The 12,370-nt window shown below is 39.7% G+C and overlaps 1 protein-coding gene across 1 annotated transcript; it reads right to left on the minus strand.

The window, feature by feature from the left end:
• Positions 1-1,651: 1,651 nt before the first annotated feature.
• LOC129361888 (vimentin-like) lies at positions 1,652-7,472 on the minus strand. The gene is given in 10 exon segments (XM_055033087.1): positions 1,652-2,082; positions 2,153-2,238; positions 2,325-2,368; positions 2,499-2,719; positions 2,815-2,940; positions 4,780-4,947; positions 5,157-5,252; positions 6,494-6,554; positions 6,821-7,364; positions 7,367-7,472. Coding segments are annotated over 10 exon segments (1,479 nt in total). The 5' UTR covers positions 7,458-7,472; the 3' UTR covers positions 1,652-2,040.
• Between the last annotated feature and the right edge of the window lie 4,898 nt (positions 7,473-12,370).

Consider the following 12,370-nt stretch of genomic DNA (forward strand, 5'->3'; position numbering starts at 1 on the left):
AGAATTTAACACAATTTTGAGAACTAATAGAGATGCAATTAATTTAATCAAGTAGGTCTTAGGAGATAAATAATTTTTACTTAAATTTTATCCAACCCGTACACAAGAATGTATATAAATTATTTATCCTTTTTATTGGTTGAATTGTAAGAGTCAAATTTCATCTATGCGTGTTCAGTTCTGGTAAACTTATTAATCTAAGGAGTAGAATATTCGTTATGAATCGATGCCTTTATATAATATTCTTAATTTCCGCAAAAAATAGAAATGGCGCAGTTTAAAATAGGCTACTCTTTCTGAGTCTGCACAGTTCATGCGACTGAAAACATGTTTTCTATTGAAACAAGCCATACCTTACGTTCATATTAAAGCTTTAAGACACAGTGCGCACTTGTTTCATTACGGTACTGTTCAAGAAGTAATGCAACAAATATTGTATTAATCATGAACGCCATTAATGTTTATGCTTGAACTTGAACTTCAAATAGCCTACATAAATGCCTTTTTGTTCCTCCTCGGAAGATCTCTATTTGAAAAGATTGTGGAATAAATACCATTAAAGCATAAACAGGAAGAGGCGTCGTGTTTTCCAGCTCGTCAACTCACCGCTCTGTTGAGCCTCAGCAGGGTTTTTCCTTGAACTTTGTTTGGCTCCATCGGAGTCTTGTCTGCTCAGCACCTCGGACAGCGACTGGCCCGGCGCGTTGACGCCTTTGCTCCTCTTCCTGGGCCGGTCCGACTCCGGAGCGGACCGGCTCCGCTCTGAGTCGTGGTTCTCCGGCTGGGAACCAACTTTCACCAACGCGTTCCTCGTCCTGGTCAGAGCGGAAGTCACCGAACCCATCACAAAACAAGCTTTTTTTAAGTGATGGCTTTCTTTCAACCAGTACCTCTGAGTTCGCCTTTCATTTTCCTCGTAAAAACAACAACAACAAAAAACCTCCAAAAAGTCACGGTCCAGGTATTTGACCCATGTCTCACAGTTGAAAAATTCGGGTGTCAAAAAGCAACAGAGTGAACAACAAGACCTTGGAGTTTGAGTGGAAACCGTTTGTTGCTCTGCCTGTTTGCCTTTCCTCCGGCGGACACGTCACATGGAGAAAGTTGCTCTGTCGACAAACACACCGACCTCCCGGGACAAACAGGTGAAAACAAGCGACATTAATTAGCCTCCGACAAGTTTCCAGGATTATTAAAATGGGGGGGAGGAGCCAACAGTTCCGAATTAAAGAGGGAAAAACTATTGAGGTGAGATCATGAGCAAGGAAAATGTTGAAACTTTGTTGGACGAGCTTTTTACCTACCTTAGTCAATGTTCACGAAATTCGGACGCAATTAAAACAACAAAATGTATCAAAGAAACAGACAGAAAAAAAGGCAGAATCTTTGGATGGGTCAACCTGCTGAATGTAATGCCCCGTCTTTGGCCGACAGATGGCAGCAAAGCTAACTTGTAGATTTCAAGTTAATTTATTTTTTTCTATTTCAAACTTTGTGATTTTAGTAAGAGCTCAGTTGGTGTTGCCACTTCTTTATGAACTTCTGCTAGGATATATCACAACTTTTTATTAAAATGAGAACACAGCTGAGAATCTATTTGAAGGGACCCCACCGAAAAAATAAAATACCTTCAAACACTTGTCCACACTGCTTGAGTTAGACTCTTCATAGTTTATTGCTGCAAACAGGTAATTGTGACTTCTTCAGCATACAGATTTGTTGTGGTTCATGCTTTGTTGATCAACCACTACTTTGGTTTCAAAGAAAACTTTCTTGTCGACCTCGGAAAAAATTGCTATGCTAAATGTGTGCTGATTTTTATAATTGTGTCAAGACAAATGTGACTTAAGCACTCTCAACCAAACAGAAAAGCATAACAGTCTGTCAGCTAGAACAGGCTCAGTGGATCTTCACAGATAAAGGCACTTTTCAAAGCTGTTTTCTGTTTGTGTCGTAGATTTATTTTCTTGCTTGTAGCTCCAGTGAAATGGTTTTCCTCTTATTGCTTGTGTTGCTTGTTTGACAAGGACAAAGAAACTATTAGTCCATGTCCTCGTGATTCTGGGTTGACTCATTGATCACCTGAAAAAAAAAATAAAAAATCAGAAATCTGTCAAGAAACTGACCGTAGATCAATTAGAGGATGCCATACCTGACCATCCCTGGTCTCAATGGTCTTGATGAGAACTTTCTTTGTTGTTGATGTTTCAAAATGAGATTTTGAATCAGCCAATCCGTCTAAGAAAATAAATAGCAATATCTGTTAAAAAAAAAAAAAAAAAAAAAGCTAATACTGGTGAAATTAATGTAAACAGCAACCTTACCTCTGAGATTAAGAGAAGTGAAGTTTGGTAAAGGGGTGGAGATCCTGCCAAGAAAGAAAAAAAAACCACCATTTGAAAAAAAATATAACGTAACATCTTTCATCAATAAAATGAAGGCTCATACTTCTATCATACACCCAGCGAGCACTAAACATTTCTAAGACATGTTGTTACCGGCTCTCCTCTCCCTCGAGCAGTTTTCTATAGGTAGCGATCTCAATGTCCAAGGCCATCTTCACATTGAGAAGGTCCTGGTACTCTCGGAGGTGACGGGCCATCTCGTCCTTCATGTTGTGAATGTCCACCTCCAGGCGGCTGATGGTGTCCTGGTAGCCACTGTTCTCCAGGCCAAAGTTCTCTTCCATTTCCCTCATCTGGCGCTCCAAGGACTCATTCTGTCAAAAACATGACAAGATAAAGTAAAATTATGTGTTGAATAGATAGTTGTTTTCTTTCAAATTACAATGAGAGCCTGAAACTGAACACTCACAGTTCCTTTCAGGGCATCCACCTCACAAGTCAGTGCCTGAACTTGACGCCTGTAGTCGTTGGCCTCCTGCTTGGCTAATCTCAGAGCGTCATTATTCCGAGCTGCTGCTTCAGTGAGGTCAGCAAACTAAAAATCGCAGTGGCACAACAAAAAAAAAGAAAAAGGAGGAGAGTCATATATCTTGGAGGACTCCACCGACAAATCAACTACTCAATAAATGATGAGTCAGAAACTGAAGGAGAGAAAATATAGAAGATAGGGTGGATCATGTAAATTCTGAAATGCAGAGATGATAGAGGCTGGAGGAATTTAGCAACTGTAAAGGATTTGAAATAAAATTGTTTTATGAAATAAGAATCAATCCCCATTAAGTCTGGTTTATGTTATGTAGAATGGACATTTACAGTAAATAATCCATCTACCCACCCATTCATTGTCTCTCTCTGCTCTTCCTTGCAGATGAAGAACCATCAAACTAATACTGACTATAAAAGATGGCGGCAAAATATAAACTGCTACCACATTTATATGGGGTATATTATAAATTTTTTTTTGTAATTTTTCTGTTGCAAAGTAAGATTCCCAGAGTCACATTTGGTCAATTTTGGCCTTAAAGTTGTCACTATCAGTAGCATTAAAGCTTCATATTAAAATTCATCTGAAACACACAAAATCTGATCTATTCTCTATTCCACTACAATTATTTGAGTTGTTTTTGTCTTGTTTACACAGGAAACTCCTCTCCTGTGAAAGCAGTGGATTTCAGCTCACACTGAGACCCTGTCTACTTTTGCAGGTAAGTATAAAAGTTTCCTTTTTGATCTATTTTATTGTTAGAGAGACTATTTCTAACCAGATCTTTCAGTAGTTTCTGTAGTTGTGTAGGGTGTTCAAAGCGGCTCATGGACGGCCTTTGCAAGGATTTTCTGCAGACACAATTTAAATTTCAGTTCGAGAATGGCACAAACTTGGTTTGCCATCATTGGGGATTGACAACATCCGAACTCTTGGATGTCTGTTTAGCATACGTTTCAGAGCTCTGGTTTATAGTTTCCTTTTGGTTTGTGAGTATCTTTAACTTCCCCAGTGCATTTAGAATGACCACTTTTCATCAGCCTTACTCTTTTTTGTACTCTACACTCCAGTAGTTCATTAATTGAAATTACAGCAACTATTAACACTCTCTGTGTATTCATTTTGTTTTAATGAACACGTTTGTTCTGTGTGTAACTATTTCTTTTTTGTTAGAATAAGTCATCAGCAAAGCTATTGCTCCAATTATTGTGTGCATCCTCTACTCCTTTGACAGAGAGTCGGCTCCTAGCTTAGTCTCCTTCCTCTGACAGATCTATTGTTGCCTTTAATTATGGCAACAATGGCTTTCTATTGAAAGTACTCTAGGTGGTTCATAACATCTTAGTTATTTTGGCACTGAGTGAGCCATTGGTGTGATTGTCTAGATGTACTCTGTTTTTATTTTCCATAAAAATTAGTTTGGCCCGATGCTTCAGTGTTTTTTCTTTCTTTTTTTCTTCTCAACCAACAACTTGTCACGGCAGCTGGGCGATAAAACTGAACTGGAATATTGTGGAAATAGCTTCCTATTAAAAGGGAAAAATGGCTTTTCGCTGCCCTGCTGGTTCAGAAACAAGTATTGCTGAAAAGTTAAGGACTAAAACAAACAGGTTGAGTTTTCACAGCATGGAAAACCTTTCACTAACTGGCACTAAATGCTTAAGTGAATTTGGATGCATTTTATTAAAAGTTAGTAGACTCTTTTTGGAATAAACTGAATGTTTTGGAATTGAATCTGGAACAAAATTAATTATGCATAACTCTGCAGCTGTGTTTACAGTTTGATTGTAAATTGCCTTAAGGTGACATTCGTTGAAATTGGCCTGAATAAAGAAAAAAAAAATTAAGTTTAACTGAATTGGCCAATAATTCCATTCCATTGGCACTCACCTTGGATTTGTACCAATCCTCTGACTCCTGGATGTTTTTAGAGGCCAGGTTCTCATACTGCAGGCGGACGTCCCTCAGAGCTGCTGTCAGGTCTGGCTTGGCCACCTCCATGTCCACCTGCACATGCTGCTGCTGCTGCTGGATTTGGTTTTGCAGCTCCAGCATTTCCTGCCAAACAACAGCTTCTTTTAATTTCGCCTGTTTATTTGGGAAAAGCTATTTGGATCTAAATTCTGCCAGTTTGAGCAGATTAACACATATTTCCAATGATTTGGTTTTCCTAAGCGCTGCCTTTAATGCAGTAGGCAGTTACATGTGCAACGTCTATACAGCAGTGTGTTTCTGCCTTGCCTGCAAAAAAAAAAAGGAATGCTTACCTCATCATGCAGCTTCTTGAGGAAGTTAATTTCCTCCTGGAGCGACTCAACCTTCCGCTCCAGGTCCAGTCTGGCAAGGGCAGCGTTGTCCACATCCTGTGCCACGACATTGAGTCTTAATAAGGTGACTTGGAAAGGTGAAATGAATTATGCATCATGGATTTGCTGACATGTAAAAAAATGCACTAAAGTTGCAAAGAGAACTCACAAATGTTGCAAACACAGCATGTAGGAATAAACTGTGCCTTCAGTTGATTTTAACTGAATGGACGAATTGCTTTGATGAACTCATTAGTATAAAGATCTTTCATCTCATCAAGATAGATGCAGATTTTTTTTTTTTAAGTTTCTTCTTGGTTTGGTGAAATTTTAGTTCCAGTAAAGCGGCATATAGCAATCTATTATGTGTAAATCAAATGTTTGAAGCCCTCCTAGTCCAAAAAATGTTCATTCTGTCCGGCAGCATTGCTTTCTTAGGGCGTTGGCAGGCTTGTAATTGGGGTATAAGCGAATGAAGCAGATTTGCCCCGGTGCTAATTCCACAAACAAAGTGAACTATTCAGCAGGGTTTCCCAAACAAGCCCAAGGCTGGTGGAGTGACTGTCTGCCTGACTGAGCAGGAGCCGGCTGCAGGCCGCACATTGTTGTCTGTGTGCCATCGAGGCAGCCTGCTGGCACTTCCTTCCTGCCATTCATACACACAAGGTTAAAATATCGCAACATAAAATATTGACTTCAGGGATTTTTTTTCAAATTTTACCTTTTATGCCATCTCTTCACATGACTCAAAACCCAGTGACAGGGAACGATCTCTGACAACACCGAAAACAAGAGACATTCTTTTGAGCTGAGGCTCTCCCAGGAACGAGGCACCCAGGTCACATGGTGGCCTGTCCTCTCGCTCTGATAACCACATTTTATCCGCACTGTTTTTTGTGCTATGGTGTCCGCAGCTCATTTGCCGTGACCCGTCAGACTTAAAAAGATTTCTCTTCCCATCGCAGGCCTGACTTAGCACAACAGCCAAAACTTGGCCCTTTGTCTCGGTCTGTGAATCCTGGCTACAATCCACTGTTGTGCCAACAGTGGGGAGTGTTACTGTCTCTGCAGCTTATACTTACAGATAAATGAAAAACATGAGAAATTACTAAAAAGGAGAAAGATCTGGTCATGATCTGTTTTTAGGGTTTTAAGCTTCATTTAACAAGGAAAAGTCGGAAAGGTGGAGCAGTGGAAAACCCAGGAATCATCGTCTTTTTCTTCTGAGGACTGAGAAGTGACCCATCTCTTCAGTGCAAAAACTTAAATACTAAGATATGATTTCAACAATGGATCACCTGTCTAAAGCTCTGCATATTGGCTTCTGCTTCCTCCCGCTGGGAAATTTCATCCTGCAACCTGCAAAACAACAGACAGCGGAACAATATTTCATATTTTGAGGCCTCTGCCTTAAGTCACTGATGTCTTACAAAATGTCTTTGCATTTCTTGCATGTCTATGCACATTTAAATGGAATTAAAGAGCAAACTGATTAAAAAAAAAACACACAGCCTTAGATAAATTTGTAATAAACAGTTAAAATTCCCTAAGGTGCAAAATCTTCATTTTATTAATAGAGGCCAAGATGAAACAAAAAGAAGAAGAAGAATTGCCACGCCTCCTACTTGTCTCTCAGCCTGCCAATGTCGTCGGCCAGATTATCCCGGTGCACCTCCACCCGAGCCTTCTCGTTGCTGAGCTGGTCCACCTGGCGCCGCAGCTCCCGCATCTCGTCCTCGTACAGATCCCCGACCCGGGACGTGCCTTTGCCCCGCAGCTGCTCCAGCTCGGCCAGCAGGATCTTGTTCTGCTGCTCCAAGAAGCGCACCTTCTCGATGTAGCTGGCGAAGCGGTCGTTGAGAGACTGCATCTGCGCCTTCTCGTTGGTGCGGTTCGTGATGAACTCGCTGTTGATGGCGTCAGACAGGGAGAAGTCCAGGTTCTCGGAGGCCAGCCGGGGCATCGCCGCGCTGCTCCGGAGCCTCTGGGTCTTGGCAGAGTAAAGGGTCGGAGCGGAGGAGAACCCGAAGGACACCCGAGAGGAGCGCAGCGGGCTGGAGAACTGGCGGCTGGAGTAGCTGCTCCTGCTCGCGTTCCGCTCCCCGCCGAACATCTTCTTGTAGGAAGAATGCGGAGCTACTCTGTAGGACATCCCACCGCCGTCTTTTTCAAACTCTCTGCAAACAGAGCGGAGTGGTCGCAGTTTGCTGCAACCCCTGGTGCATCAGCGGACTGCGCCTGGAAGGGCGTTCCCTGACACATTACTTATTTATAGACCCCTCCTTATGCAAATGACTTAACGGGGACATGAGCGACACGATGATGGTCCAATCAAAGTTCAGAAAGCACCCCCGCGTTTCCCTTCAGAGCTCATCAAAATTCAGCATCAAATGTTTTTTTCCTTACAGAAATAAGCCAAATTGCTCTACAGGTTCATCTAAATACAAGTGAATATTAATTAATATTGAAAGTTAAATCAGTCTGTTTCAGTAAGGTAGCTAAAACAAACAAAAAAAGAAAGTTAAATTCAGTTTAAATGATTTTCTTTTACAGAAAATAAATGTCAATAACAAGAATAGTAAACTGCAAAGGTAGCTGTATAGCAGCTTACTAATGGAAAGTTGTGTAGAAGAAAAATAGTGCAGTAGTGCAAGCTTCACAAAGAACGATGAGATTCTGCCTGGGAGTTGCAGGTATAAACTATTTACTAGGACCTCTGACTGCATATGCATAAATCAAGGGCACTCTAAAATTTCTCTTTATGTTTCTTTAGTAAAGCATGAAATGAAATAAATATAATGTTAGCTTGTACAGCTAATAGCTAGCAATACAATTGGAAAATCTCACTAATCCTCCAACTTATAGCTGAAAAATGCTCAACTAGGATGTGAAATCACTCCCGGAATCAGACTTGAAAAACAAATAAAGCAAATCTGAAATCTAGGCTAGTTTTTCCTGGATGCTAAATCTAATGGCTAGTCTGACCAGGACAAAGGTTAAGAAAAAACTGTGATTAGCCCCAAATTGTGATCAAGTTATTTTTGGATACTTGTTCCTGATTATTGGTAGATATTCAGAATCATGAAATTGCTTGTATGATAACATGAAATCAGACATAAGACCTCAAGGAACAGGACATAATGCTTTGGGATTTCAGTGAATCACAGTGAGATCCGTTATTCACAACTGGAGAACAGCAGAAAACTGGGAAATATGTAATGGATCTGGTCAAATTGGATCTGTAAACTATTTCTGCAAAATAAAACATTTCAAATGAAATGAAAAATAATGTGATCCAGTACGATAGTGGTATTTAAATATTTGCTTAACTCAAGACATTGGCACATTAGTTGAGTTTTATGCTTTTTTGCTAACTCTCTTAAAAGTTGTTGGGGACTTTTATGGTGTCATAAGACTTAAAATACCAAGCAACCATGTAAAAGTCCCTATCAGCAAGTAAGTGCATAAAGTCTCTCTTTGTGAAGTTATGAATTAGTTTAGTTGTGATGTGGGGGACGTCTGGATAGAGAAAGCAAGATATTGTAAAGGGTGGAAAAATTGCCAGCTTCTGTACTTAGTTTAAATCATATTTTTTTCTTGTTTTCATGTAATCTTCAAACCTAGGAGAGGGTGGGCTGGTTTCAAAGTCATTTACAGTTGGGTTTATTGCTGTCTCTTTATTCAGCAGTAGGTGATAAAGATTTATTCTATGAGTCGGTTATTCCCAGAAGCTTTTCATTCCTGTTTTTCTGTCTGACTCCCGTCTCAGCAAACAGAGCTGCCAGTGCAGTCCTGCTGACTCGCTGAGATTCAGTGATTCTGAGAGACACAGAGCAGAAGAGCTGAGCCAGGGACACTCTACACTTTTAAATCCCTGATGCAACTCGGTTTAATTTTCTCCATGGAAAACATGAGGAGAAAATATCAGATGGAAGCTCCTGTTTAGTTTAGTTCAGTTCAGTTTAGTTTAGTTTAGATTAGTGATATTTGTTTTCTGAAGCACTCTGAATGCACAAATATTTATCTGAAGACACTTCACCCTGAGGATGTGGGTGGCTGCAGGTATGACTGGCAGCAGAGAGATAAACAGAGATCTGCTTGGAAAGGTGAGACCAGAGGAAAGAGATATAATTAAAAAAGCAGACTGTGGAACTGGGAATTACTTTTGGCTCTTGTCTCAGATAACATTCTTAGATCATCTGAAAATACCAATATGCCACAATTCAAATTCAAGTTTGCTAAAAGGAAAACATCCATTCATCCATTTTATGTCCTGCTCTCGATCAAGAGTATTGTCTGTGTTAGCAGTCTTTTGGATTGATCTTTTAGTCTGTTTAATAGTTGGAAATTTTGTAATATTGAGAAAGCATTGGTATGGCAACCAATGTCAACTAACTAATGATCTGGCTAAGAAACTTGTTAGCCACATCAAAAATTACAAAGTCATTTCCAAACCACTGATTTGTGGTTCCTACATGCAAGAAATGTAGGAACATGTCATTTCCTTGAAATGACTTGAAGACATAAATCCATGTCTTATTTCTATGAAGCCACTGTTTTAGGAGCATTAAAATCTATTTATGTAAATTGTCATGAGATCCCTGTCACTAGGTAAAATAAAAAGTAAGATTACATAAACAACAGACACAGATCTCAGAAAGTGATCAAAATTGTAGAAAAATTCACTTTTTTGTCATGTTGCTCTTCAGGGAAGCTAATGTTGAGCTAGCATACTTCCTTTATTTATTGCAAGTGGTGGAAGAGAAATTAGAAGAAATATGGATAAATAACATTGTTGGGAAATTTCTCCCTCCAAGTTGTTGGAAACCTGGAGTAATCCTTCAGTGACAGACTACTGCATCCTAGGTCCAAAAGGGAGAATTATTATAGATCCATCCTCACAGCAGCTATAACTGTACTCATCACTCTTGTCAATGTTTTTTGTAAAATAAACATTTCCACTGCGACTTGCTTTTCTCTGCTGTTTACAGAGTTTTTATTGCCACCTATTGTTCTTATTATATCTTCATGCTTTGATTGCCTGGAGGCTGGTTGTGTACTTTTTGGCTCACACAAACTGACCACAGTGATAAACAGTGGAGCTAATTTTCAGCACTTGCTGGGGCAGTTCACATTAAAAACACTCACACAGTCACGGGTGGGGGCAATAGAAATTCCAGCTCTCAGGCTCATTATGAGCCTCCTATTTCCCAACCAGCCACAGAAACAGCACCGGCCGGGATTGTCACAGACAGAGCGGGGATTGTGTATTGCTGATCTGTCACCTAACTGCTGCGGCAGAATGTGGGCAGCAGGTCATGTTCATTGTCTCCAGCCCTTTATTTGCTGGTGACACAACTCAGGCTAAATAGCTTTCATTCTTGGCAATGCTGGGAATTATTATTTGGTTCCTTTAGTTTGTATTGCCAAGAATCGCAGACGCTGGTAAATTGCAAGAGTTGATAAAAAAAAGTGATGCTTAACATCTGAATGAGCCCAGAGAATTTAGTCAGTCAGTGGTGTGTTGAGGGTAACAGATTGTTTCTGGGTGTCATCATCTTAAAACCTCGGGCACCAAACAGCAAAAAGCCCATCTTTGTTTCGTCTCTCATGATGGTGGTGAGTCACCACCAGGAACTTCCAGTAGCCATAGCAATCATTTTCAACTTTGTCACAGGTTAAGCTGCATAAGGGAATTCTGGCAACCCGGTTGACATACACACCGAAAATCTACAACAGGTTCAAGGATACATGTGCAGATCTTATTTATTTGTGTTCCTCGGTTGTTCAGCTAATTTGACATTTTGTCTTTCTTTGGTTGTGATGAATGGGTGAATCTCTCTGTTGTCATGACAGTGCAGATTTAGAGGTGAGAGTGTTGCATCGTGATTGGTCACCATCAGTGCACAAAAGGGCAGACTGAAGTAATTAAAGGAGGACAAAGAAAACCTGTAATTCTCAACCAAAGCCTCTCAGAAGACTTATTAAGTCAGTGTGTGAAGTGATATTTGAAAACCTAGACAATTGACCATAAAGTTTTTGGGTGTTCAGGTTTATTTCCATCAGGAGCCTAAATTCTGCATCCAGGACTAAACGAAAAAGTTGTACTTATAAATAAAATAAGACTTCTTATTATAAATTAGTATTTCTTTGAAATGCGTCATTTTGTTAATTATTGCATGTGTGACTTCTTTCATAAAAGCAGATGTGCTCACAATCATAGCTGACCATAGCTGTGAACACTCTGCTATGTTATGATCATTTTATAGATTTCTGTTGTTATTTAGCAAATATTCTTGCTGTATTTTAGATTTTTGCCACCACATTAACCAGCTAACAGTCTAAAATGTGTCTTTAAACAACATTTACACTAATAATTTCTATCATGACTGAATTTTAGTTGGTTTTCTGCCTAAGTGCTGATTCCTGTCAGTGAGTGGGGACATGGAGTCATTTGGGGAGATGAAACTTAATGAGGCACCTTTGGGCTGTAGCAACAAAAGAGGTCTTAAACAGCAAGGACTCTTTTTACTGATCTCTATGGTAACTGGCCTAACATTTGGAAATATTCTGAAAGGCCACTTTCAGGATACCTCTCCATTTGCATCCCTCTTTCTTTGTCTCACTGTGTGCGCAGGTTGCTTTCAGTGATTGGGTCAAAGTCAGGGTGAGGAAACGATTCCTGTTCATACATCAGAAAAGCATTTTATGGGATTTTCCCTTAAAATACTGCTAAAGTTGCTCAGTGGATCTTGTTGAGTACATAGAATTTTAACTGTCCATTTTCCGTGTCCTTATCCAGTTTCAAGGAAAATATCATCTGATTGCACATATTTTAAATCAACCTGTGAGGGACTGTTGATTAATTTACATAATGGAAAACTCATGTTTACCAAGTCATTGTCAAGAAAATGAAAATAGAACATTAAAAGACTGTATGTTTTTCAAACTTTGAGTTGTTGCATCCCGATGCATATACAGCTTGCCAAGAGATTTTCTGTAATTAATTAAGTTCACTTTAAAAACTTTAACTTTCACTTTAAAAAGTATGTAAAGACAGGTGCATACAGGTGCATACCTGTCTTTACATAGGCAGATATATGAGAATCATTTGAAAAATAAGATTGACTTGATTCTGACTGGAAGATGAGAAGAAACCTCTCTATGACATCTGT

This window comes from Poeciliopsis prolifica, unplaced genomic scaffold, assembly GCF_027474105.1.
Source record: "Poeciliopsis prolifica strain line A6 unplaced genomic scaffold, Auburn_PproV2 SCAFFOLD008, whole genome shotgun sequence".
Lineage (NCBI taxonomy): Eukaryota > Metazoa > Chordata > Actinopteri > Cyprinodontiformes > Poeciliidae > Poeciliopsis > Poeciliopsis prolifica.